At 46.4% G+C, this 26,817-nt stretch overlaps 1 protein-coding gene across 1 annotated transcript in view; it reads right to left on the reverse strand.

Moving 5' to 3' along the window:
- Positions 1-1,227: 1,227 nt before the first annotated feature.
- KDM4B (lysine demethylase 4B) overlaps positions 1,228-26,817 on the reverse strand; it is a 168,234-nt gene continuing 142,644 nt past the window's right edge. Inside the window, 8 exon segments of the mRNA XM_030540250.1 lie at positions 1,228-1,976; positions 4,571-4,663; positions 6,959-7,078; positions 8,174-8,338; positions 8,428-8,613; positions 15,297-15,405; positions 16,110-16,165; positions 16,367-16,443. Of these exon segments, the coding sequence (XP_030396110.1) occupies positions 1,791-1,976; positions 4,571-4,663; positions 6,959-7,078; positions 8,174-8,338; positions 8,428-8,613; positions 15,297-15,405; positions 16,110-16,165; positions 16,367-16,443 (992 nt within the window). The 3' untranslated portion in view covers positions 1,228-1,790.

The following is a 26,817-nucleotide window of genomic DNA, read 5'->3' on the forward strand; positions in this document are numbered from 1 at the left end:
ACTCCATTCCCACTCTCTGACTGGGACAGCTGAATATCCGTCCAGTCTCTTAAGATGCTAATTACCATGTTATTCCCCAAATGCTTCCCACTTACTCCCCTGAAGATATCTAAACACGGTCACTTTAAAAAAAATATTGACTGTATTACAAGGGGGCTTAAAAAGAGAACATTGTTCCTCCCTGCTCAGGAATTTCAGGGACTCAAGTGAATAAGACTGCTGAGGACGCGTTTCCTGGATAGCTTTGTCAACTCACAGGCAAAGACACAAAGGTGGATTTGAACAGGTGCTGTACATGTACCATGTCCTCGTCCCCCCACATGCACACTGCAGCAGTCTGTAGTTCTCCATGAAGTCTACTTATTTCTCTTCACTTCAAACCTGATTCAAAGCCCTCTTTCCACCAACTTTGATGGGCTTTGGATCAGGCCTTTTATGCAACATTGTTCCATAACAGCTCTACAGCAGGAGGTGCCTATACAGTGTTCAGGTGGGAGCTGCCCACTCAGTATTTCAAGATTTGTTTCTGACTTTAATACTCATTTTAATACTCAATGAACTGAGCCCAAACAAATGCAGACTTTCATCCCGTTTCACCAGGAGCATTTCAAAGGCTCACTCCTTACCTAGGTAAAGGATGTCACAACAATCGAAGGCATTTGGGGAATTTCTTCTTTAATGGAGGGGGGAAAAAAAAAAGAATATATACACACCTCCAAGGCTTCTGTCATGGAATGATTCGCACAACTGTAAGCTGCACAGCTCAAAGCCACGCCTAATAGAGAGCCAGAACAATCCCCTTGCACATCACTGTCTGACAGGAAGGGGAGGGTAGCAACAGAACAGTGCCTGTCAGGTCTGTGAGGGGGAGGAATCTGAAGCGAAAGGCATGCACGCTGGAGGTGGCAGAGTCTAAGTGATTGCAAAGATGGGCAAAGGAAAAGGCAAGGAAGAGGAGTAGAAGGAGCAAATACCAAAGTCCAGCCATTTCTCCACTGGTTGCTCTTTGCTGATGACAGGGCAGAAATGCACACACCCACCATCTAATTCATCGACTGCAACAACATTCGGGCTATGAGACATTTCTTTCCCCCCTTCCCCAGGTTACAAAGAAAACATTGCTTTAAAAAACAACCCACGATGTCTGCTCTTGTTCTCTCTCCCCACTGCAGTGTTAAATTACATTTCAGTGGTGGGAAGGAGGGGGAAATGATTTTTTTTTCTTTCCTGTTTTAAAGCAATGACCTAGAAAAAAATATTGGTGGAAACTGTTGCTTTCCTATTTTTGTTTGTGTTTTTTTTCTTAATAATGCTCATTTATAGAAAACATCACAAAGGTGATTTATATGTACAGAAATCATGATTCCAAAGGCTGCTTCAGTAGTCAGTGAAATAGCACCTTTTAAAGACAAAAAAGTTTGATGTGGTTTAAAAATCTGAGTCATTTCATTTTTCATTCATTTTAACCCTTTCCAAACCTTAAAAAAAAAAAAAAAAAAAAAAAAAAGGAGCCAGTCACAAAGCTCCATTAGTAGAAACTCTTCCAAAGTCTTCATGTGAAAAGCTGTCTGAAGGGGTTTTGAGCTCCCTATTCTATTGGTCAGCAATGCAGCTGACAGAGTAGAGGTAGCCTGTAGCCAGACAGGATTTTCCTGCAGTCCAAACCAAGAGCAGACGAAAGGAATTCACAGCAGGCTATTGCACGGGGCTGGCCTTTTGTTCCACAGTTTCCTGGTTACTTTTCCTCAGGGTTGAAAAGGGTTAATTTTTTTTATTATTATTAATCCTGGTTAAAACATGTTACTCTGTGGTCCTGGCTGGTACTGCGTCTGCAGCAGGGTCTCCATGAAGGCCAAATAATCTGGGTTCTGTCCATAATCCTCAGGATTCCTGGAATTCCCCACTCGGGGGCGCTTGGCCGCTTTCACTTCATCTCCCGAAAACACTCCTTCCTGAGGGGCCCCAGTGCTGAGGGACTACAGGAGACAGGAAAGTACAATCATTAGAGGGGAAGATGCACAAGAGAGAAGTGTACCTATTTAACAAAACTGCTTGGACAGGAGAAAGTGAACATTGTGTTACGTCCATGCTAGAGAACCACTGAAGGCCGGAAACTGCAGGGACTGGCTCAGAGGAACACACTTGGCTTGTAGGACCAAACTCAGAAACTTCAAGTCAGCTTCATTTCTGTAGCAGGTTCTCCTCCACTCTCTAACTCCTACTCACAAATCCTCTGCCACTGCAACCCTTCTCTGTCTGCTCAGGTTATTCATTCATCGTACAAAGCACCCTGGTAAAAGAAGCTTCTCCTACTTCCTTAGGCATAGAGGGGTCTGTCTGGGGAAGGGATTGTTGTAAGACGACACGACAGCTTATACACTGCCTCTCACTCTCAAAGTAGAGAGAAGGTTCTTGGTAAGCGTGGTTACTTCCTTCCTTCATCCAGCTGCTCTTTATTAGAGTATCTTGTAGGTCACTCACACAGAACTCTTCCTAAAAATCTCTGGGAACAGGAGGTATGCAGAAAGAACTAAGAGTTTCAAGTCAGATGCGAATTATTCACCTTTCATTGTGTGTGCGCGCGCGCATGAAGGAGAGAGACAGAACGAGTAAGAGAGTGTGCACGAAGGGGAGTGGATGTGTGTGTCAGTCACTCTGGAAATGTTACAAAGCCTGCAGGTCAGGATCCATCAAAAGTGACACCTCCACGCACCCTATCTCACCACTCAAATTCATCAGCTTTGCTGAAAGGCAGCGCTGCAGCCAGATACTATCAAAAATATTGTCTAAATAAAAGACTGACGATCTCTGTTCACCTGATAAAAGCAAACGCAAGCAGCTCCTCTGCTCCCAGAATCCACTTGAAAAAAGGACAAAAGTAAATTACACATAGCATAGTTAACCTGTGGAATCCATTGCCACAAGATGTCTGAGATCAAGGATTTAAAGAAGGATGAGATATCTGTATGGACAATGACAAAATCTAGAGTTACATTAGAGATGATAAAAGCATTTTATAAGGCACTAAAAATCCCTTCAATATTTCATGGCATAAACTAACTTATAACCAATTGATGAGGCTTCTTCCTAACCCCTGTAAGTCAGGGGTGGCCAACTTGTGGCTCCGGAGCCATGTGCCACTCTTCAGAAGTTAATATGCGGCTCCTTGTATAGGCACCGACTCCGGGGCTGGAGCTATAGGCATCAACTTTCCAATGTGCTGGGGGGTGCTCACTGCTCAAACCCTGGCTCTGCCACAGGCCCTGCCCCTATTCTACCCCTTCCCGCCCCATCCTCTGAGCCTGCCATGCCCTCGCTCCTCTCCCTCCCCCTCCCAGCCTCCCACATGCCATGATACAGCTGTTTGGGAGATTTGGGGAGGGAGGAGGAGGTGCTGATCAGTAGGGCTGCCAGTTCGAGGGAGAGCTCATGGGGGGCTGCTTACATATTACTGTGGCTCTTTGACAATGTACATTGGTAAATTCTGGCTCCTTCTCAGGCTGGCCACCCCTGTTCATGGGTAGTTTATTCCACATAAATGTCCATTACAGGGTTATTTTATTTTAACTTATTTTACGTGCAACATCAAGCCTCTGTTAATGGCCACAGACAGTGTTAGCGGTCAGACAGACCAGGGACTCTGGTGATCAGCACTGGAACGCAGTATGGCAGTGCCTATAATCCTTTTGTCCTTATCATGCAACAATTGACATCACAGGCATCTAGAACAAAGCAAGAAGCTGTATGTGCTTCATTGCTCTGGGCATCTGATCTCACACTCTTTAAAAGCAGCATCAGGTTGGGGGAAGAAGGGCGGGGGAACCCTTGAGCCACAGATTCCAATCTTAGTAATATCAATTCCTTTTTTCTAGGTCGACTAGATCAGCCACAGTTAACTGCATGGAACTATGCTTACACTATGGGGTGTGATTTCCCCACTTGTGCGCGCGCGCACACACACACTTACTCTCATCCAGACAGCATGAGTGTAAATAGTTGTGTAGCTGCAGTAGCACAGATAGCATGCTGTGTGAGTATATATACATAAGGAGGAAGAATCACACCGCTAGCTTATAATGTAGACATAGACTATATGTTGGTCTTTAAGAGGATGCTTAAAAAATTAGGGTCCTCTGTGTTCCATGGGATTTTTAATATCTTTTGGAAGTTTTTTATTCCAGTGTCCTTGGCCAAAATTTCCAAGACACCACTAGCCTGCAAGTCAGTTCACCTGACCATTATTCTCTCACCCCACAGGTGGCAACATTTCAGAGGCGGAGTTTGTAACTGGTATCCTACAAGATGCAAGGCACTTTACTGAACACAAGATCTCTTAACTAGGGAACACAGAAATCGAGTCTTGACAAGCAGGAATTGTTTAAAACCTTTTCAAATGTCTTCATTAGTCATTTTACAATCTTACACATATTCCGTGAGTGAATTAGGGTCTTATAATTCTAGAAGGGAGAGGGAGCTTTTTAGGTCACTTTGAACCAGCCTTTTAAAGAAAATCTAATGAGCATATGTGGGAAGCAGCTCCCTCTTCTTTTCCTGCGGATTTGATACTCACCAGGCGAGATTTCACTCTCTTAGGAAGCTCCTCGTCCAATGTGTAAATATCACCACGTTTTACCATCAGCTGGGAGCCATCTTCAAACTCCACCTGCAGAGAGCACAGTAGCAATCAGGTGACTGACTTCTCCATTTACAGCTACCAATTCTTTCTTCACTTCCTTTTATCAGCCTAAAAGGTGCCCAGGAGTCTCTGATGGACACAGAAAACACAGTGGGAACCATGAAGCAAACACTCCCTCCTCCCCCCTCCCGTTGTAACATGGGTATTACACTCACATGAATAAGCCCTTCTTCCTTCTTAAATTAAGATTTTTTTTTCACACAAGTCAAAATATATTTGTGTTTCAACAAGGAACAATAATCAGTCAGGTGTAAAAATGGTGGTGTTAATGCCTCATTCCAAACCTCTTTCACTGAGCACTGATTACATCATGAATTATGTAACAGGAGATGTTACTGGGAAGTTTGTTCATGAAAATGAGCCCATGAAATTTTAAACTATAAAATAAATGTTCTCAGAGCCTCTTCCTTGCTTTGCTGAAGACTTACAGTAGCCTCCTGGATAATGCAGAAAACATACACAATACGGTTTAAGAGAAAGGTAGGGTTTGATTTAAACTTGGAAAATTCAGAGGATCGAAAGAATCTATGGGCAGGTCTACAACTACTGCTTATGTTGCTGTAACTTATGTTGCTGAGGGGTGTGAAAAAGCCACACCCCCACCCCGAGCGATGCAAGTTACACCAACCTAAGCACCGGTCTGGACAGCCCTCAGTTGGCAGGAGATGCTCTCCCACAGACATAGCTGTAACAACCAGGCACAAGGGAATACGCTATGGGTAGTTTAAGTCTCCATTCTGAATACACACACAAATGAGGTTTAAAGACAAACCACTGGAGTTAAATTTTGAAGAAATATGCACCTAACCTGAATGTGCAAAACATGGAAAAAGTAACTGCATGAGTTGCAAAATGTACAAATGCATATGTGCCTGAATATTTTATTCTCATTGAGTGCTGGTAAATAGATGGTTTCAGAGTAGATGCTTAGTGGTTTCAGTAAATAGATGCTTTTTTACAATTTTTTTTTTTTGTTTAAAGTAGCACTAAAAACTATCAATATGTGAATTTCCTATATTGTGACTAAATCAGAAAGCAAACAAAGAACAGATTTTTCAGTGGAAGCATAAAAAAGTTAAAATTTATGTTAAAATCAGACTTCTCTGGAACATCATGCCAAAGGGATCTTTAGGATAAAAGTCTGTGGATTATGATGCTCTTCTGTTTGCATATCGAGACCTTAGGCAATTTTAGTGAAAGGACTAAACAGTATAATAAATGCCTCTTAGACAAGTGTCCTGGGAAATTTCTCCCACCACACTTTTCAAGATTACTCAGAAACAGGAATTTACACTGCACAAAATAGTTTTCTGTAAGTTTCATTGTGTGTGTTTGGTTAAATTGAGGTGTGCAGGGTGCACTTGAAACCTCCCAGAATCCTGGTAATTTTGAAACTTCTTGTGGACCTTTTAACCTAGATGTCATCAAATGACAGTGTTGAATTTTGGGGGACTTCATGTTGAAATGCTGACCATTTTTCAGATTTCTGATTGCTAACCTTCTGTAAACAGAAATCCTATATGCGGTACAAAACACAAGACAAAACTGCTTCGGCACTCAGTTTTGTGGGCTGCAGAATTGGCTGCTTCTGTTCTCTGCTAGAAAAGGTAGTTGGTGACATGAATGACAGAACTGGAGACTGAAGGCTTCTAATTAGTCACAGAATAGGTAAAGGAGATACAGCAGCGGGACATTGTTCCCACATACTGCTCTGCCACGTACCTTCCCATGAGTCTCCAGAGTGAGCGTAAAGTCTCCAAGCCATTCCATTTCTGATCTACACTTTTATTGCCAAGAGAATTTTAATTACCTAAATAGCTGTGTGTTAGGAAGCGGAGGTCATAAAGCTCATTTCACAAAGGCCATTGAACAGCCAACAGACAGTGGTGATATCAAGTCACTTTTGACCTGGGTCCCTTGATGTCCCTTTTCTCTACAGTTGCTTATATCCACTGCACAGCTACATATATGAATTCAAGCATCCTTTTTCATCACAGAGAAAGGGTGTGAATGAAAGGAACCCATTGTGAATTTCTAACAGCAGGAATGTGTGTGTACATGCATCCAAATCTGCCTCTGAGGACCCTTTTCCTGACTCTCTTCATTCGGAGCATTACAGTTCCTATAAGAATATAGGAAATATTAACTCTAGAGGTCACATTACGCCTTCATAAATATAACAAGCCTCCTGTATCTCTGAGGAATAAAACTTGTGCAACACACAGGTGCTGTGGTGGAGTTTTTAGACCCCTCCCTATTTACCTGATAAATCTGACTGATCTGGGCTGCAATGAACTTGGCCTTATAGATGATTCCATCAGTCCACTGCAGCTGAACCAACTCGCCTTCTGAAGGGGGTCCCATCTGAATGCAGTCTCTGCTCTGAAGACAGAAGAAAGTCAGGAAAACAAGAGACATGAATAAAACTTGGGAGCAAGTTGACCATCTTTGCCATAGTGACCACCCATGGAAGATACCACAATAACATGATGCTTTAACATAAGAACCCAGGAGGCTACCATATCATAAGCAAATCTGCATCTGTTCAAAAACCTCACTAAGCATAGGCGGGTTACAAGCTACTGCTCAAGTACTGAACTGAACCAACTGTTTGCACCAGTGGCTGGTGATAGTACTTTGCAATTCTCTGGAACTCATCCAAGGTGCTCAAAAAGCAGCTCAGACGCGCCCTGTGATGTATTACCCTCATTTTACAAGCACAGCAGAGGTGGTGTTAATTGACTTGCCCACAGTATTACATGGCAGGTCAGTGGCAGAACTGGGAATAGAACTCAAGAATCTAGACTTAGTACCCTGCTCCAATTCTTCAATACACTCTCCCCTACTCTAATCTATTTACTATATTAAAACAAACATACACACTGTCCAGTCTATTTACTCAAAACAGGACTTGGGAGGGAAAAATGAGACTTTAAAAATGCAATTAGTGTGCAAGACAGAACAAACTATGTTCTCTTATTTCAGCGACCAACACTGGCAGCAGCTGTTGGTCAAGGAACAAAAGATAGGAAACCAGGTAATAATCAGTAAAGCCATATATAAGGGGATGCATGAAGAACACTTTATCCATTGGCTATGCGGCCAGCAATACCTTTTTAACCTATTGTAAAAAGATTTCTCAGGGTATGCTCTGTTGTTCCTTCCCACAAAGTAAGCAAGTATGCAGCATCACATCCTATAGATCAAGGGTGGCCAAACTGCAGTTCGAGAGTCGCAAGTGGCTCTTTTACAGTTAAAATGCAGCTCGTGGAGCCCATCACTTCTCCCCTCATTCTCTGCCTACCAGACTGGAGGAGAGGGGAGCTCGAGGCTTCTGCCCTGCAATGGGGTGGTGGGGCTTCAGCCTCGGCAGGCGTCTCCTGAAGATTATCGTACGTGGCTCGGAGGGTCAGTAAGTTTGGCCACTCTGCTACAGATTCTACCTGCAGTTACAGAGGAATCTAAAGAGCTTCTTACAGTAATGCTTTCCGGGTAAACGTTATCGCTGTAAGAGCCATCGTCAAAGTTCACTTCATAGAAGGTTTGTGTTGTCATGCCGATTACTTTACACCTGTAGTAGAGTCCATTGCGGTTCTTCGTAATCACGGTTTGTCCCAGCGATACCTCCCTCCGAAACGGGATCTATGGAACAAAGGAAAGGGACCGACAGGGATCACAAGAGACGTGAGAGAAACAGTACATAGGAGGCATTTTAAACAGAAGACACTTACATTGTGGTTGGCTGCTTTATGTTTGAAGCAAGTGATGGACACCACATATGGCCAATCATCCGGCTCCATGGGTACCCCAGCAGCATGCGCACAGGTCACATGGAAGGAAGTGGAGCAGTGCTCGTAGGAGCATTGAATGCAGGCACCCGATACCTTCTTCATCCGATTCCGGCAGTACACACATTTCTGAAGGGAAGCAAACACAGGTTCACATTTTTCAAAGGAGACAAAGTCAGCAGCAGCTTTTAATCAACATATTTGAGGCTGGAGGCCAGAGTTAGACACGGTACAAAACTCCTTGTTATCAACAGGTACACTGAAATAGAGGTCCCAACTAGGATTGAGGATGTCTCACGCAGGGCATTACAGACACAAGGGTAGTCAAATTCCTTTCGATCTGCCCTGCTCAACCATATGCACTCATCTAGAACCATCCTGAGCCAAAACACACACATCCTAAATATAACAGACACATAGAACTATTGTTGCCCTAAATAGCAACAAGATGACATCATTTTAATCTCTCAAGCAAGCTATCAATGACACAATCCATCAGACACATATTAATCAAGTCCTCACAGAAACAATTTGGGACGACATTCTCTGGAGTGTAATGTATCAGCTATTACCTACAAGCCATTATGGTAAACTTCTACTTCCATCATACACCCATTCTCCAGAGATTTTTAGATGTATCCATTTTAATTCACATTGTAGCTGAACTTGGGAAACAAGCTGCTAGAATAGACAATTTTCATCTCTGGACACAACGCAACACAGAACAGTTGAACTTCTTATTTTTAAGTAGGCTCTTTTTATTGTTATATATACACATGGAATACATGATGACATGGTATAACAGTTTTGATTGGAATCTATATGGGATTATCTGAAGTATGTAACTCACTCACGCTTTGCCCTCTTGGGTAAATAAACCTTCACACTACACCATGCATTTTGAATACACCACAGATGTTACAAAAAAGGTTTTAAAATGCTTTAAAGTCTTGCTCGCCTCCCCCCATTTGGACTGTTTCTTATACTCCTCTCTGTAAAGCCAGCTGCCTTGGTTACTCTGTGCACGGATTAGAGAGAAAGGAAAGCAAATAATAAATGTAAAGTCTTGTCTACTTATGGAGTTAGTCCAAAATAGATATTCAGGAATAACTCTTGTGTGTGGACACACTCTTATTCCAGAATAAATGTGTCATGTTTGCTTAATCTTCTTTGAAAGAAGATTAAACTAAACTGGAACAAGGCACTCTTATTCTGGAATGAGATTATGATGAACTAGCTATGCAGCCAGCAAGTCTTTTTTAACCTACTATTCATTATTCTTATCATGCCAGAATACGGGTGTCCACAGATGAAATTATTCTAGAATAGCTACTGCATTTTAAATTCATACCTTACTTTAATGTAAACTAACTTTCAACTGTAGACAACCTTTAAGACACCTTTGAAATGGATCTGAAATACCCTTTCTAAACAAACATGGCCTTGTTTTAAAAGTCCAGTATCTCATGGTACTGTGGAATTGGCAGTGAGCACTGGGTGCCATGGGGAAGCTGAGTATCGCCCCTCACGCCAATGGTATCAAACTCCCATTTCCAGACCTGCAGGAATGTGGACTATTAAACTTTTAGACTGGGATTTCCAAAGGAGTCTCAGGGAGTTACGAATTCACTGACTTTCATGGGGAATTGGGCTCCTAATGCCTATTTGCTTGTTTGGAAATCCCAGCCTTAGTTCATAAAAGGTTTATGTCTAGAAAAGCTGTCACTGATGGTGGCCTGGGCCACAGATTGGGATAACTTGAGAAAGAGGAAATTCCACATTTTGTGGAAGGAAGGAGGTTGCCCTTTAAAAAGAATGCAACTGTTTCAAACTGATCATATGAATAGAATCCTGGGGAGATGGATTCAAGGACAAGTGATTAGGACACAGATACAGGATAAATATTTATCATATGGAAATCATCTCCCCATTTATTGTGGGTGGGAATGGGGATTGGTGGAAATTTTTTAGTCACCTGAAGATTGGTATTATGCTCCAGAAGAAAACGCTGTATTGGACCTCCACCTCTCGTCCCCATTCCCTCTGCTCATCTAAACATCAGTATCCCATCTTCACTGGGAGTGAGAACCTTCCTCCCTCTGCAGCCCCTGCCATCAGGTGTAGCTTCCTTCCCCTCCCTTCCCTGCCTCAACTGTACTAGTGCTCTAACAAATACTGTCCCTGCCCCAAAGAGGGACAGTTATTTCCCTCTCCCTGCCATAAACTGAGAAAGGAAGAGATGAAATCACTCTGCCTCATACGTTCCCATCATTCCCAATCATGCCCAGATATATCAGTAACACTCCTGTATGTGGATGCAATAGGCCAAGTTCATTTCTCTTGTAAGTATCAGAATCAGTGGAGAGAGAGATGATTTTGGCCCTGTGCTTTCACTCTGAATTTCCTAGCTTTTGTTAGTCAAAGTCAGGTCCTTCGCACTGCCTGACTGTAGTTTTTAGTATTTAATAAGCTCTGCCCTTATCGCTCTGTAAGCCATGTTCAAAAGATAGATAAGCACCACAGCAAAGTGCGCAGCAGGAATACAGCACTGAGAGCAAGTCAATAGCAATGAGATCTCATTATTAAACTGTCAATACCTAATTCTCTCCCTAGCAGGAACAAGCACTGATATACGAAGTGCTCAATACAGCCTCTCAAGGGAGTATTAACCCTTGAGTCCAGGGAGCTTGATTTTATTGCTGTAAAGCCTGCTTCCAAGCCTGAGGGATTAACATGCATCTAATGGTATCCCAGCAGCAGAGACACTCTGTTGTGCAGAAGAGCCACACCAAAAGAAGTGATTAGATTGTCCTCCAATCATATTTGACCTAAGGAAAATTTAAGTTACAGGGACCTTGAGATGTGGAGGATGGTGAAAGCAGAGCATGAGTGGAAGACCTGGAGGTGTGGGACATGGGACTGGGTATCGTGGGGAAGATGCTCCGACAGATATGAATTAATTTGGAAGGGGAGGTGAGAAGAGAAAGAATATCTAAGGTATGGGAGAAAAATACTCTGAACAAATGCACAGCAAAAAAAAAAAAAAAAAATCAGATCATAGCTGAGAGTAAGGAATGGGCTGTTTACAGCATGATGAACACTACAATTCATTTACTCCGGTGAGGGATGACAGCTAATTATTCTGAATTTCCACGTCATACATAATTTACACACACAAGCCTGTAATACACCATTAATCAGAAACCATGCAAACTGCATTCTTTATAACGATGCACCATGCTCAAATGAACTCAGAGGTCTATGCCTGCAAGGGGAGCCCAGGCCTTTGCACCTAATGCACATTTTCAGATGAACTGGAAACTGTTTTCAAACAAATCACCCCAAGTCCTCACCCTGCACCTACATCAGAGAGTGCTGCCCCACCACCCCCACATTGCTAAGGAAAAAAGAGATGTGAACAGTAACAAAATGCACTTGAATCCACTGGAGAAGCATCTCCTGCCACCTCCCTTCTTTACTCCAGTTCATTTGCTTCAGCTACCTATGACTTTCCTATCATTCTTTACCCTCCTTTCCAGTCCCTGTTCATCCCAGCTCCACACTCACCTTCATCTGCCTCAACTCAAACACTATTGAAATCTTCAGCTTTGTCTCCTCTTCTGCTCACCTTGATTTCAGCTCCCTTCTCCATGTTCACCACAAGCCTCACCACATACAGGATACCTCTCACACACAAAGAAAGGTGACCACAATCTGCCTGTCCCTCTCTCTCTCCAAACAACTCCACTAGCTCCCCCATTTGTATCAGGACGCACTTGCCAAAAACCTCAATGGACCTGCTCCATGGTATCTCACAAACCATGTTTCTCTGTACACTCCCCCACGCTCATTTAGCTCAAAATTCCTATGCAATTTTACCAGGGCTGCTAGTTCAAGAACTTTCTCCTTAACATCCTACTGTCAAGAACAAAGCCTCATATCTGACTCATTGACTTTACATCTCATTTCAAGTCTCAGCTCAAAATGTAATTTATCTTCCCTTAGTTATGACACCTACAAAAGTAATGCAGCATTATACATGGTAACACTGCGATACGTTGTTTCCTGCACTATGTGCATATCTATTATAGTAGCACCCACAAGTGAAAAACCAAAAAGGGATCTTAGCAAGCAGACAGTAAACAAACAATAGACATTCTGGTGGTGTGGGATAAAGGGGCTGAGATTCAGTTTACTTCCTACCTCCTAAAACTAGTCCTGACTGCAGGGGCAGCAGAAACTTTGTACAAGGGCCATGCTGGCATCTTGCCAGAAGCTTCAGTGCTGCATGTGTGTCCATGCAGGTATCTGAGCTCATCCATGTTGCCTGCTAGCAGAGTAATGTGTGATCTTGGCATAAACATGTAAGACGCCCGCAGACAATGGGAAAGGCTGCTCTGATTAAGATGAAGCAGCGCATAGTGGATCATACAGACTAACATTTTCAAAACCAGGTGCCTAATGCTAGGCTTTTCAGGGGGTGCTGAGCACTTGCAGCTCTTACTTCCAACGGGAGCAATGGGTGCTTAGAACAATAGACAGTTAACTAAGTGTCCTGATTTCCAACCTGAGGCATCAAATGTGAAAATTCTGTAACTCCCATGAAACATGAAGAAAACCATAAGAGACAATTTTGGCCCCATGCCGAAGTAGATGTTCATCCACAGAATAAAAGCAACTGTACAATTCAGCAAGACTGTCCGTCTATTCAGGACTGAAACAGCAGGAGTTGTTTTAACAGATCTGAGCGGGGGCCCAGGTTGAAAATAGTAGGGAGTGCTTCAGGTTGGGTATGACTAGTCTGAGGTATACTGGTCGAGCTGTATATGAGAAGCTCACAGCTGCTGCCCATACTCTGCTTAGCTTTAGACCATGCTATCAGTCGCTCGCTCTTACTCCCACATTGTCTTTCACTCACCCTGCTGTGCCCAAGTAATTTAGCAAATTTGGCAAGCCGTAGCAATCTCAAATCCTGTAATGCCTTAGGCATGAAACTCAACCCCCTCATTACTTGCACATATATGTCAAGCGTGTGCATGAACCTCTCTATAGGCACTTCTGAAAATCTAGTCCTTCTCATTTCTTAACATTGCAGTGTGTGAGAAAAAGACACGGTTGATATGGGTATGTTTGGACTGACCTGTCTACAAAGCAGAGCTGGCTGGGATGCCACACGAAGGAAGGATGTTATTTTAGTATTCTGTCATCTCCAATATTACTTCCTGTGCGCTACACAGCAAAACCCACCATCATATCCAACAAATCCCCACACGCTCTGCCTGGTAAGAGCTAAGCTCGTTTCACACCTAGAAAAGTAGTGTTTCTCTTCCTCCCAAAAGCTTAGGCAGCTGAGTCCAGCTGTTCTCAGTGAGACCCCCAACACAGGTAAGCTACTACAAAGAATGGTTTTCTTAAAATGCCCACTGCAGCTAAAGAAGGAACATGGGATTTACCAGGATACTGGATTGGACTGTTGGTCCATAAAGGATACCATGTATCATGAATGAGGTACAGCTCAAAGTCTCTAATCAGGATCACGGGCCAATTGGGTCTGGTTTTGTACAAATAAATGCTTCAGATGAAGGCAGATTAAATCCATGATGCCCTTGGACACCTGTAAAATGCTGCACAGTGGACAGAAATCCATGGAAACGTGTTACTGAATCAAGTAGCATCACATCAAAGGCTTCCCAATGCTCACCTTCACTTTCCTGCCCCCACAACTTGTGGTTCTCTCCCCCACACCCCCAATACACATGCCATACTCCCCTAATCATCTTCTGCCTGTAAAGTCTTCTCCTTTAATCAGAGTCCTCCCACACAGACCCATGCCAAGCAGTCTGGAGTTCATGATGACAAAGTGATGCTGCACAGACTCAATGATGAATGCAGCACAGTTGCAAGGCAGCCATGCAGGAGTTAACAGGTTTTCTTGTGAGGCCCCATTAAGCAATACAAGCGACTTTTGTGTAAAAGGATTTTTAATTCATCGTTACAAGTGGTGGTAATGAAGAGGATGCATGCTGGAAATGTCAGACAATCCATAAAGAGCTGGTGCTTCAAGATTTATCACTGTCGCATCACATTGCTCCATCACGCAACCTGAATAATGAATGCTTTTTACATTCACATTTGTGTACAAAACCCATTTGCACAACAGAGGAATAACTCTAGAAGCATACATAGATTCTTCCTAACCTCTCATCCAGGAAGGGCTGGGCTGCCTACATTGAAAAGCTGCGCAGTTAATGAATACATCAGCAGTAACTACCGAATACATCAATGCTAATGACGTCTCCCCCCACCATATCCCCCTCTTGATGTCCAGAACTGACTCCCACGCAAAAGAAACGCAAAAAGCACAATTTATCTTACTAAATGCACTCATAACAGAGGGGTATTCAGAACCAGCTGGGAGAACATAGGCAAAGCCAAGACTCATTGATTCCATCTAATCATTAAGCCCCCGGGATGAAGCTATTGCAACCTCCACAGAAAGGAATTAAAAATCCATCTACTGGCATGTAACCTATTGATATATCTTCTCCTGATTCCCTCCTTATCGAGATGACCACAAGGGGGCATTTGTTAATTTCTGCACAGAGGATGGAGATGGGAAAGATTTTGTGGCAGAGAAAGTGAAACTTTTTAAAGGAAAGCAGACCCTCTTGGACATATGTAAATGGTTCTGCTTCCTGAGGAGAACATCCTCCAGCCCTTGCAGCCTGAGGCTCCTACACAACATTTAATGTTTTTCTCACTAGCTAAGCCAAGCCCTGCTATTACTCAAGCAATCCTCAGGAAGCACCTACCAGTTTCCACCGCTGCTCTGGAATAGCACTGATGTCCACAGGATGGCGCTCTATTACGTTGAGGAAACGGGCCTCTGGGACAGTGATAGCACAGATTATATGGATCCACCTGGAAATCAGAGAAATCAGAATCTGCCATATTTAAAAAAAAAAATGTTGGCACATTTATGGGATGAATAAACTCTAGAGGGCTGTTAAAATTTCTCCCGGTTTCCCTTCTATAGTATCTGGACACATTTATGATAGTTGGCAGCACTGGTAATATTAGCATCTGGTTATTAATCATGCACTGCACTAGATAAAGGTCTCTGGAACAACTGGGATCAACTTTCTTCATAGGGAAGCATTCCTGCATGGTGCTGAGCACTATCTGAAAGGTGCTGCCTTTGAAATCAATGACATTAAAGGTGTTCAGTGCCCCACAGAATCAAACCCTTAAGAGTAGAGGAAGAGGGACAACACAGACATCCCAGTTCATCCATCCACTCTAACGAGCAGCAATTATGCATGTGAGGCAAAATTTTGCTCCCCCACTGGAGCACCCTGACCAGTGTTCACAACATAAACAAAATTACTTGCACTAGTGCTTGGGTGAGAGAGCTAGTATACAGTGCAATGCATTGTAGTGGTAGCTGTGCTGGTCCAGGATATTAGAGACACAAGGTGAGTGAGGTAATATATTTTATTGGACCAATAAATCTTATTTATTCTGTTGGTGAGAGAGCTTTCCATAGAAGTTGGTCCAATAAAAGATACTATCTCACTCACCTTGTCTCTCTAGGATACAGGCAAGACATTTTCAATGCTACCTACCTTCCATCAGTGGTCATTTGAAGAGCCCCTCCCCTGAGATTACACAGGCAGCAGTCCTACAGTAAAAAACCATCATGAAGATTAATTGAAAAGACAACCAAGGCGATCCCAAACCAAACCTCCGCAGAGATTTATTAAGCTGGGGCAACAGCATGCCGGGAAATACTTTGTCTCCCCACCTCCCCTCGGTGTTGACGCATCCAGTTAATTCTCCCCAGAAACTTTCCTTTCCAGTCTCCACTACAGTGGATACTTACCGCTGCCCATGCATTAGCTGAGCACCGGGAACAAGACCAGCCTTCATTCACCAGATCAGGGCGTATTCCATAGCAACCTGAAAGAAAAAGACGGTTACTCACCTTTGTAACTGTTGTTCTTCGAGATGTGTTGCTCATATCCATTCCGGTAGGTGTGCGCGCGCTGCGTGCACATTCGTCGGAGACTTTTACCCTAGCAACACTCGGTGGGCCGGCAGGGCGCCCCCTGGAGTGGCGCCGCTATGGCGCCGGTTATATACCCCTGCCGGCCCCCCGCTCCTCAGTTCCTTCTTGCCGGCTACTCCGACAGTGGGGAAGGAGGGCGGGTGTGGAATGGATATGAGCAACACATCTCGAAGAACAACAGTTACAAAGGTGAGTAACCGTCTTTTCTTCTTCGAGTGCTTGCTCATATCCATTCCAGTAGGTGATTCCCAAGCCATAGCTAGGCGGTGGGGTCGGAGTGAGACGTTGAGGAGTGCAGAACCGCTGAGCCAAAGGCGGCATCCTCTCTAGATTGGGCCACGAGCGCATAGTGAGCGGTGAACGTATGCACTGACGACCAGGTAGCTGTGAGGCATATCTCCTGGATGGGGATGTGTGCCAGGAAGGCGGTCGACGAGGCTTGAGCCTGAGTAGAGTGGGCAGTAAGATGGCCAATCGGGACGTTGGCCAAGTCGTATCACGTTCGGATACAGGACGTTACCCATGATGAGAGCCTCTGAGCCGATACAGGCATACCTTTCATACGCTCCGCCACTGCTATAAATAACTGGGGCGAGCGCCTGAAGGGCTTTGTCCTCTGTATGTAAAAGGCGAGGGCTCGATGGACATCCAGGGTGTGAAGCTGTTGGTCCCTGCTTGATGTGTGTGGCTTCAGGAAGAAGACCGGGAGGAAAATGTCCTGATTAATGTGGAAGGCCGAGACCACCTTGGGGAGAAAAGCCGGATGCGGGCGTAGCTGCACCTTTTCTTTGTGGAAGATTGTATACGGGGGGTCCACCATCAAAGCACGGAGCTCCGAAACCCGCCTGGCTGAAATGATAGCCACCAGGAAGGCCGTCTTCCAGGACAGGTACAGCAATGAGCAAGTGGCCAAGGGCTCAAAGGGTGGGGCTGTGAGCCGAGCCAGAACAAGGTTGAGATCCCAGGTAGGGGAAGGAGGCTTAACCGGTGGGTATAGGCGCTCCAAACCCTTAAGGAATCTTGAAACCAGAAGGTGGAACTGTTCGCCTCCCTTTGATGGAAGGTAGAGATGGCGGCTAAATGCACCCTTATTGACGAGAGTGCCAAACCTTGTTCCTTGAGATACCACAAGTATTCCAGGACAAGAGGGATCGAAATGGCCTCTGGAACTAGGGAACATTGTGCACACCAAAGAGAAAACCGCTTCCACTTGGCGAGGTATGTCGTCCTCGTGGAGGGTTTCCTGCTTCCCAAAAGGACCTGTTGGACCTGGGCAGAGCAGCGGAGCTCGGATTGGTTCAGCCAGACAGTAGCCACGCTGTCAGGTGCAGGGACTGCAGGTCTGGATGGTGAAGCCTGCCGAAGTCCTGCGTTATAAGATCCAGGCAGAGTGGCAGTGGTATCGGAGTCGTTAGGGATAGATCGAGCAACATGGGGTACCAGTGTTGCCTCGGCCATGTGGGGGCTATCAGTATCAGTCTGGCCTTGTCCCTGCGGAGCTTGAGCAGGACTCTGTGCACTAGGGGAAAGGGTGGAAAGGCATAGAGAAGATGTCCCTTCCAGGGGATCAGGAACACGTCCGAGAGAGAGCCCCGGGAGCGGCCTTGAAGGAGCAGAACCTGGAGGCAAATAGGTCTATCTGGGGAAAGCCCCACTTCCGGAATACAGAAAAGGAGGATGTCCGGAGGGATGGACCATTCGTGGGACAGGAAGGATCTACTCAGGCAATCTGCGAGAGAGTTCTGGACTCCCGGAAGGAAGGAGGCTACAAGGTCTATCGAGCGGGCTATACAGAAGTCCCACAGTCGCATCGCCTCTTGGCAAAGGGGAGAAGACCGTGTGCCCCTGTTTGTTTATGTAATACATGGTCGTTGTGTTGTCCGTGAAAATCGCAACACAACGGCCCTGTAGATGGTATTGGAAGGCTTGACATGCCAAGCGGACCGCTCTCAGTTCGCAAACATTGATATGCAGTGCCAGCTCTTGCGAGGACCAAAGGCCCTAGGTGTGAAGGTGCCCTAAGTGTGCACCCCAGCCCAGGGATGAAGCGTCCGTCGTTAACGACACCGAAGCTGGGTGGGTGGAATGGGCGACCGGCACACACCAGGGAAGGTGTCAGCCACCAGTTGAGGGAGTCCAGGGTTTTTGCTGGGCCTGTGATTACCATGTCCAGGGCATCCCTGCGCGGACGATAAACCGAGGCAAGTCAAGTCTGGAGAGGGCGTATGCGTAGTTTGCGTGCTTGTCACGAAAGTGCACGCTGCCATGTGGCCGAGTAGGATGAGGGGTGGCACAGACGAGGTTGTTGGGAAGGCTTGTAGCCTCTGGATGAGAGAGACTATAGCCTGGAACCTCTGTGGAGGTAGACTGGCGTTGCCGATTGGAGTCCAGCATGGCCCCGATGAATTCTATCCTTCGTAGGAAGCAGAATGGATTGGTCTAGGTTGAGGATCACACCTAGATGGGAAAATAGGTCTTGATGACGCTTACGTGTGCGGCAACCTGAGCCTCGGAGGTCCCTCGAATAAGCCAGTGTCGAGATACGGGAAAAACGTGAACTCGAGGCGGCGGAGGTAGGCGGCGATACTGCCATCACTTTTGTAAATACTCAAGGGGCCGAGGAGAGGCCAGAGGGAAGGACCCAAATGGTAGTGGTGGCAGTTTATCACGAAGCGAAGGAACTTCTGTTGTGGGGGGTAAATCGCATATGAAATATGCGTCCCCATGCGAGAGCAGTGTACCAATCTCCAGGATCCAGGAGGGTATCTGTTTCCCAGGGATACCATGCGGAACTTGAACTTCGTGATGAACTTGTTCAGAGCCCGCAGATCCAGGATGGGCCGGAGGCCCCCTTTCGCCTTGGGAATTAGGAAGTACCTGGAATAGAACCCTCTTCCCCTTAGGTGCTCCGGAACCTCCTCTATAGCTCCCAACGCAAGGAGCTTCGAAACCTCCTGCAGAAGGAGTTGCTCGTGAGAGGTGTCCCTGAAGAGGGACGGGGAGGAAGGGGACGAAATAAACTGAAGGCAGTAACCACACTCGACCGTGCTGAGAACCCATCGGTCCGATGTTATCTGGGACCATGCAGGGAAGAATGCGGCAAGGCGGTTGGTGAACTGAAAAGGATCCTGGGAGGTAATTGGTACAGTGCTCCCGAGCGCACCCTCAAAAGTTTGGCTTCAGTCCCGCCGGTGGTTTGGCGGGTCCGGAATTGTTACCCCCTTGCGGGCCCGATTGGCGTCTGCGGGAATTACGGTCTCTCCTTCTGGAGAAGTCCTGTCTTGGCCGAGGCGGGGGATAGTGATGCTGAGGTTGAGGGCGGAAAGGTCGCCTCTGGGTCTGTGGCGTATGCATGCCGAGGGACCGCATGATCACGCGGTTATCCTTCAAACTTTGGAGGTGCAGATCTGTCTTTTGGGAGAACAGGCCCTGACCATCAAACGGTAGGTCCTGAATAGTGTATTGCAGCTCTGGTGGCAGACCGGACACCTGCAAACACGATATGCGCCTCATGGCGATCCCTGAGGCGATTGTTCTAGCTGCCGAATCAGCGACATCTAGCGAGGCCTGGAGGGAGGTTCGAGCCACTTTTTTCCCCTCCTCCAGGAGAGCCGAGAACTCCTGGCGGGAATCCTGCGGGACTAGTTCGATAAACTTCCCAACCGACTCCCATGTGTTATAATTGCATCTACTCAGGAGGGCTTGCTGATTCGCCACTCTGAGCTGGAGGCCCCCCGCAGAGTAGATCTTCCTTCCCAACAAGTCCATGCGCCTGGCTTCCCTCGATTTAGGCGCAGGGGCTTGTTGACCATGGCGCTCTCGCTTGTTAACGGATTCAACCACCAACGAACAAGGGGGAAGGTGTACATACAGGTACTCGTACCCCTTGGAAGGGACCATATATTTGCGCTCGACACCTTTGGCTGTAGGTGGAACGGAAGCCGGGGTTTGCCAGATTGTATCCGCTCGAGCTTGTATGGTGTGAATAAAGGGGACGGCAACCCTTGTCGGTGCCTCCGCTGACAGAATGGTGACCACTGGGTCTTCCACCTCAGGAACTTCCTCCAAGGGCAGGTTTATATTAAGAGCGACCCGGCGAAGAAGGTCCTGGTGCGAGCGGAGATCAATTGGTGGCGGTCCCCGCTACTGCCTCGTCTGGTGATGAAGAGGAGAAGACCCCAGGGATCACTGGGTCCTGAAGTGAGTCGTGGTCCTGTGGGACGTCCTGGGGTGGGTCTTGCACATCCGAGCCCAGCGCTGGGAGATGTTCTGCATCCTCTGGAGGGGCTCTACTCACCATGGCCTCTGGCGCCCTATGTTCAGAGGGCCTCGAGCGCGGCGGTGGATGTGGGGCACCTTGGCTTTGATGGTAAGCCCAAGGAGTCCAAAAGGACCACTGCTGAGGGTCCTGCTGGTTGTCCGAATCCCCATACAACGCCGATCCGGAATGAGAGGAGACTGATGGTGGACGAGATGGCCATGGTGGTGCGGAGACCGCGAAGTAATGCTGCCTGCGTCCGCTGGAACCGTTTCCACACGGTGCCGGGGAGCAGCGCAGGGACCCTCTACGGTGCCGAGATTGCGACCGGGACCTGCAACCAGCTCAGTGCCGGGAGCCGTAGTGTCGAGAGCGGCTGCGAGAATCCCGGTGCCGTGAGTGATGACGGGACCTGGAACGGTGCCGGTAGTGTCCGGACGGCGACCAGGACCTCGAGTGGTACCGCGAGTATGACCGGTACCGTGACGGGGAGCGGTACCGGGACTGTGAGCGGCCACGTGATTGAGAACGATGGCGGGACCGTGAGCGTCTCCGGGACCTGGATCAGGACTGAGAGTGACGAAGTCTCATGGTGCCGGGCGAGGAAGGTCTGACAAGGGCCGGCTTGCCTGTGGATTGGACGACCCGCACCGGCGGTGCCAGGGGTCGAGGCAGCTCAGGCTCTGTTAGCGTGATCAGGTCCCGTGCCGCGGAGAACGCCTCCGGAGTGAATGGCACGAAAAGCTCAACCGCGGCCCTAGCCGGGGAGCTGGTATACACCAGACTCGACGGCTCTTCTGGGGCCGGAGTCAATGGTGCAGCGGAAGTTGATGTCGCGGCAGATAGCAGTGCCGGGCGGTCCGGCCTGGCTAAGCGCTCTGACTGCGGTGCGGGCACGGCCGCCGCAGGAGGCTTGCGCTTCTTGCTCGCAGGTGACTTCGAGTGGTGCTGGGTAGAAGCCGGTGCCGGAGAAGGCCGGTGACTCGGAGTCTTCCCTGAGGTCTGCTCCGATGCCGATGAAGCGGCTGATCTCGGTGCCGGTGCCGAGGAGTGGGGAGTCAGCGCTGCCTCCATCAGCAGCTGCCTGAGGCGAACGTCCCACTCTCTTTTGGTTCGGGGCTTAAAGGCCTTACAAATCCGGCACTTGTCTGTCAGATGGGCCTCGCCCAAGCACTTAAGGCAGGCTTCGTGCGGGTCACCAGTGGGCATCGGCCGACGGCAGACTGCACACGGCTTGAAGCCCGGTGAGGCGGGCATGGGCCCAACACCGGGGTGGGGGAAGGGGCTAATCCCCAATCCCGTCAAACTATCTACACTACACAAATTGAACTACTAAATACACTAACTAATTACAATTAAACGAACTATATACAATAAGAAAGATGAGTGAATCGCTAGGGAGGTGGAGGACAGCACGCTGCGCTCCACAGTTCCAACATCCGACACAGGCGGTAAGAAGGAACTGAGGAGCGGCGGGTCGGCAGGGGTATATAACCGGCGCCATAGCGGCGCCACTCCAGGGGGCACTCTGCCGGCCCACCGAGTGTTGCTAGGGTAAAAGTCTCCGACGAACGTGCACGCAGCGTGCGCACACCTACTGGAATGGATATGAGCAAGCACTCGAAGAAGAACCGAAGTATTCTTCTCACACTCTTGGTAACACATACATGAAGCCCATCGCTGAGAGTTCAGGTTAGATACACCTTGGAAATTAGACACAGTATTTGGAATAGCCAATTCAAAACCCAAGAGACCACAACACACAAATGACAAGGACAAGGAGTCACGTAGGGGTGGGCAGCTAGGATTGATGTCACATACTAATGAAACAGAATGTGAAATCCCAACTCCTTCCCAGGGCCAGAGGTTAGGAGGAGATGTCTGGCACTACAGTCTAGAGATTGGTCTCAGAAGATATGCCCCTATTGCTACACTAAATGGACACATCAAAGGGGGTAAGAAAGATGATCTGATTTAAACCCAGCTGGTGCAGCCATCTTTGCAGAAAGACTGAGAAGGACCTTATTTGAAGGGGAGGAAAGGGGGAGAATAAAGTAAACTAGCAATGGGGAATTAAACACTCCATATGCTTACGGCTGCACATCACACAGGAAGTCTGTTGTGGAGCAGGGAATTGAACCTGAGGAAATCCCAGGCTAACCAGTAGGCCATCCTTCTTCCCAAACACCTCATGAGAAATTTTCAGCTAAACACAGTAAAAGCTGGAAATCAAGGTACTACCATCTCAGCTGAACAGGAAAAAAAGGTCTCTAGTATACAAAGCACTTCAATACTTAGTGTTAATAACTTGGGTAAACTAAAGGTAAATATTTAGCTATCAAGTGAGGTCAACACAGTACCCACTTCCGTAACAAGCAGCTACCTAACCCAAACAACCAACCTCAGAAAACAGTCAATAATATACACCCATGGTTGCCTCCTGCATATGAAGTTCCTTTCCATCATGTGACAGGTCATGAAAGCAGATCCAATCCAGACTTGGCAAAAGAGGCGGGGTGATGAAGTTTGGAGAACTGATTAGGAAGTTGACATGAGTTTCTATTTTAAGCCCTTAAGTGAAATATCTGTGGAGCCCAAACCTGTGTGGAACAGACTGTGAAATTTCAGCATTGATTTCTTGTTTCAAGACCACAGGTCGGGGGACGTCTGGACTTGAGGGGGGAAATCTTCTGAAGGAACACAGCTCTCAGATGAGAGAGGGAGAGACACAAACTAAAGAATGAAAGAAAAGAGGAGCCTAAAGGAGAAACTACGATGAGAAACATATTTAATATTCTTTTTTTTCCAGAAAATAAAAATTAAATCCTGCTTATTAGGAGCAAACCAGCCAGACTAGAGTTGCTTGGACTAAATATTAACCTTTCAGTGTGGCTGTCTGTTCCTCAGGAACCAGGGTGTTTCTGAATGTAGCTAAGAGGCAAAATCTCATTCTTTTGAATAGGAGGCTTTCAGCTCCCAGAAATAGCTATGCAAGAGAGAGGGGAAGAAGTGTGTGCTGAGGGGAACGAGAGTGATTGAAGCCCAGAATCGATAGTCAATGCAACGAGGCTAGCAAACAAGTGAAGTAACTACTCTCTCCCCTCAATAGGTTGTGTCAGCACCTCAAGGGCCTAGAAATCTTGGCCAAGGTTTCCTGGCATCCCTCCCATTGTCACAGCCTATCACAGCCAGGTGAGACTCCTCCAAATCGGACTGTAATAAGTGGCCTGCTGAGCAGTTTTACAGCACCCAGCCAGCCCAGCTTCAATAAGCCCCAATGCTGTAGCTCCATTCTACAGAGTGAACAAACTGGTCTCACCACACCAAAGGCAAATGGATACTGCAATCTACAAGTGCAAACAGACAGTGACGCACCTGCAACCTTAAACTAGAGCCAAGCCTCATGGGTCCAGCACAGCTAAACCTGATTAGTAGAATGCACCAGGCTCTGTCTACGACTGCAGATTAACTTTACTTTATTCATATACACATCTCTCTCTCTCTCTCCAAATCAAAATTTGGCTCGCTAATATTGCTCTTGCATGCCTTTCTGTTGGAGATGTATGCATGTACTGGATAAAGAGACTCAACTCTCCAGTGACAACTATCTCCAAGATGAGAAAGCCATCTCTATCATGTGTGCACTCACCCTATGTCAGCATACTACACACCATGATCCGGAAGTGACCACCTCGTGGATGCAAGAAAAGTTCATCCTTTATTCTAATTCGCCACAAGAGACATTTGTGCTCAACTGCTCGTCTATAAAGCTGAGACCATAAAAGCAAATTTTGCAGATACAGGTCAAATAATTCTTTCCATCTGCCAAGGTCAAACAGCAGAACAGTAATACACCACACCTCCTAATACTAGTGCAAATCTTAACTAGATGCTGTAGAATCTACAGTACTCCTGACACAGAGCAGTACCTTCAATCAGCTGCCATCAGAAATCCTCGCTTGGGCATAATAATCAAAGAAACATGTAGTGGTTTGTAGTGTTGTTGTAGCTGTGTTGGTCGCAGGATGTTAAAGAGAACATGGGTGAGGCAATATCTTTTATTGAACCAACTTCTGTTGATGAAAGAGAGAAGCTTGCAAGCTACACTGGGCTCTTCTTCAGGTCTAGGACCTTTCCAATAAAAGATATTGCCTCACCCACCTTAGCTCTCTAAAGAACCAGACGTATGTGTCTCCTGTTATAAACCAACATTGTCACAAACAGCAACACAGACACTATGAAGATGTATCTCAGAAACTACTCCATAAGCCCAGGTGCTCCCAACAACAACAGAGGCTCACAGAAATCACAGTATTAACTACCCTCTCTCAGGAAACCTTGATAACTGGTTCACTTAGTAGGCCAACATTTGAACAAGTGAGAGGATTGTAAGTGGCTTACTTTGCAATTTCTGGTTTCCAAGGTATGACATACATAAATGGTAATTTACATAGCAATAGGGTCAGACTCCTTGCACTGACAAAGACCAGAACATGTAAAACAGCAGGCAGAAACAAACAGAAACAGGATCTGCTCAAAGCTGTCTGCTCTGGAGTTTCCTCATTTCTAACAGGGCATTATCACAGATAACCACATGTAAGTGCAAAACTAGTTAGAAGTAATTCCAACCTGAATCCCCATGAATATGATGGACAACTGGGATATTCATGCTGCACTCTCTCTGTAGTAATAGCATGGGAGATAGAATTCTTAATGAACTTTTTCTTCCCTTTTCTTCCATTCTACTCCCCATGTAACTCACCTGGAACTGCTGGCATCTGTACTCTTTTTAACCCTAGCGAAAGGCTCATTGTCTGCCCCAACTGTGCAATCATTCGACAAGAAGAGGGCCATTTCTCTCAGGGGATTCTCTTATGGAAGCGCAAGTGTCAAACCAGCCAGGAGTCATTATATTACATGGTCCAAGTGAGCAAGGAGGAGGTATGTAATGAAGTTGTTTCAATGAGATGGTTTTATACTTTTCATTTCAAAAGATCTCCCAGAATGATGCTCTGTCATCTTAATTGCTGAAAGGAGATTTCAGGATTTTATGTCCCACCACAGCAAAAGGATGCAATATCCCGTTTCGTTAGTGCAGATTGGGGGGGGGGGGGGGGGGAGAAGGACTTTAGACACAGGTTGTCCTTTAAAAGCTCCAGTCGGTTCCCCATAGTGGCCTGGATGAGACTAGGTCAATGGCACAAGTTTTGGGAGAGAAATTTAAGGATTTATTTGTCCTCATGAGATCCTCCATTCTGTTCATGCAGGCTTTGAGAAGTCCAGTCTGTAACAGATGTGTCAGAAGGAGAAAAGAGTCCGATAAAATAATGGACTTTCCTCTAAAAGATAGTATCTCAATGGGAGCCCAATCTACAGCTGAAAACATTTTAGGGGCTGATCTGCTGCAGTTTCAGCCACTACTGAATACCGCCCTTGGGAATGTCCCCTGTTACAACCCCAATCAACTTTAGAAATGGAGGCTGACACACTGAGGTGAATGTACCTGTTTTCTCTTCCTCAGGTGTTTCCTCATGAGCAGCTTTTAATCAGTACCGTGGTTGATCACACCAGCTAAGGATTTCTACTCAGTGTCTCCCACCTGACTTACATGTCTAAGGTGGCACTGCTGTATTCGCCTGGCTTCCATATCCCCTAGACTCACCAGCGTGGCTTAGGGAGAGAGCCGGCATATTAGGAGTTTACACGGAAGATGCCTGTATAAAAGGGAGCTTCCATCAGGCAGGATCTGATCTTTTCCTTATTCACCGCCGCGGCCCCGTCCCCACACACACCAGAGAAAATAATTCCAGAAGGAGCAGGAGAGGAATAGAAAGCAGATGTGCAGAAATATGCAAGGATGGTCATAGCCACGGCGGGCCTGAGAACACAATGAAGAGGAAATGTATATGCACATTAGTACAGGAACTGGCGAAAGGGAGTGTGGCAGGAACCGCAAACACGCCCAGAAAGTGTCCAAATGCAGAAAGCACAGGTGTAAAGAAACTTA

The sequence above is a fragment of the Gopherus evgoodei genome, chromosome 22, assembly GCF_007399415.2.
Source record: "Gopherus evgoodei ecotype Sinaloan lineage chromosome 22, rGopEvg1_v1.p, whole genome shotgun sequence".
Classification (NCBI taxonomy): Eukaryota; Metazoa; Chordata; order Testudines; family Testudinidae; genus Gopherus; species Gopherus evgoodei.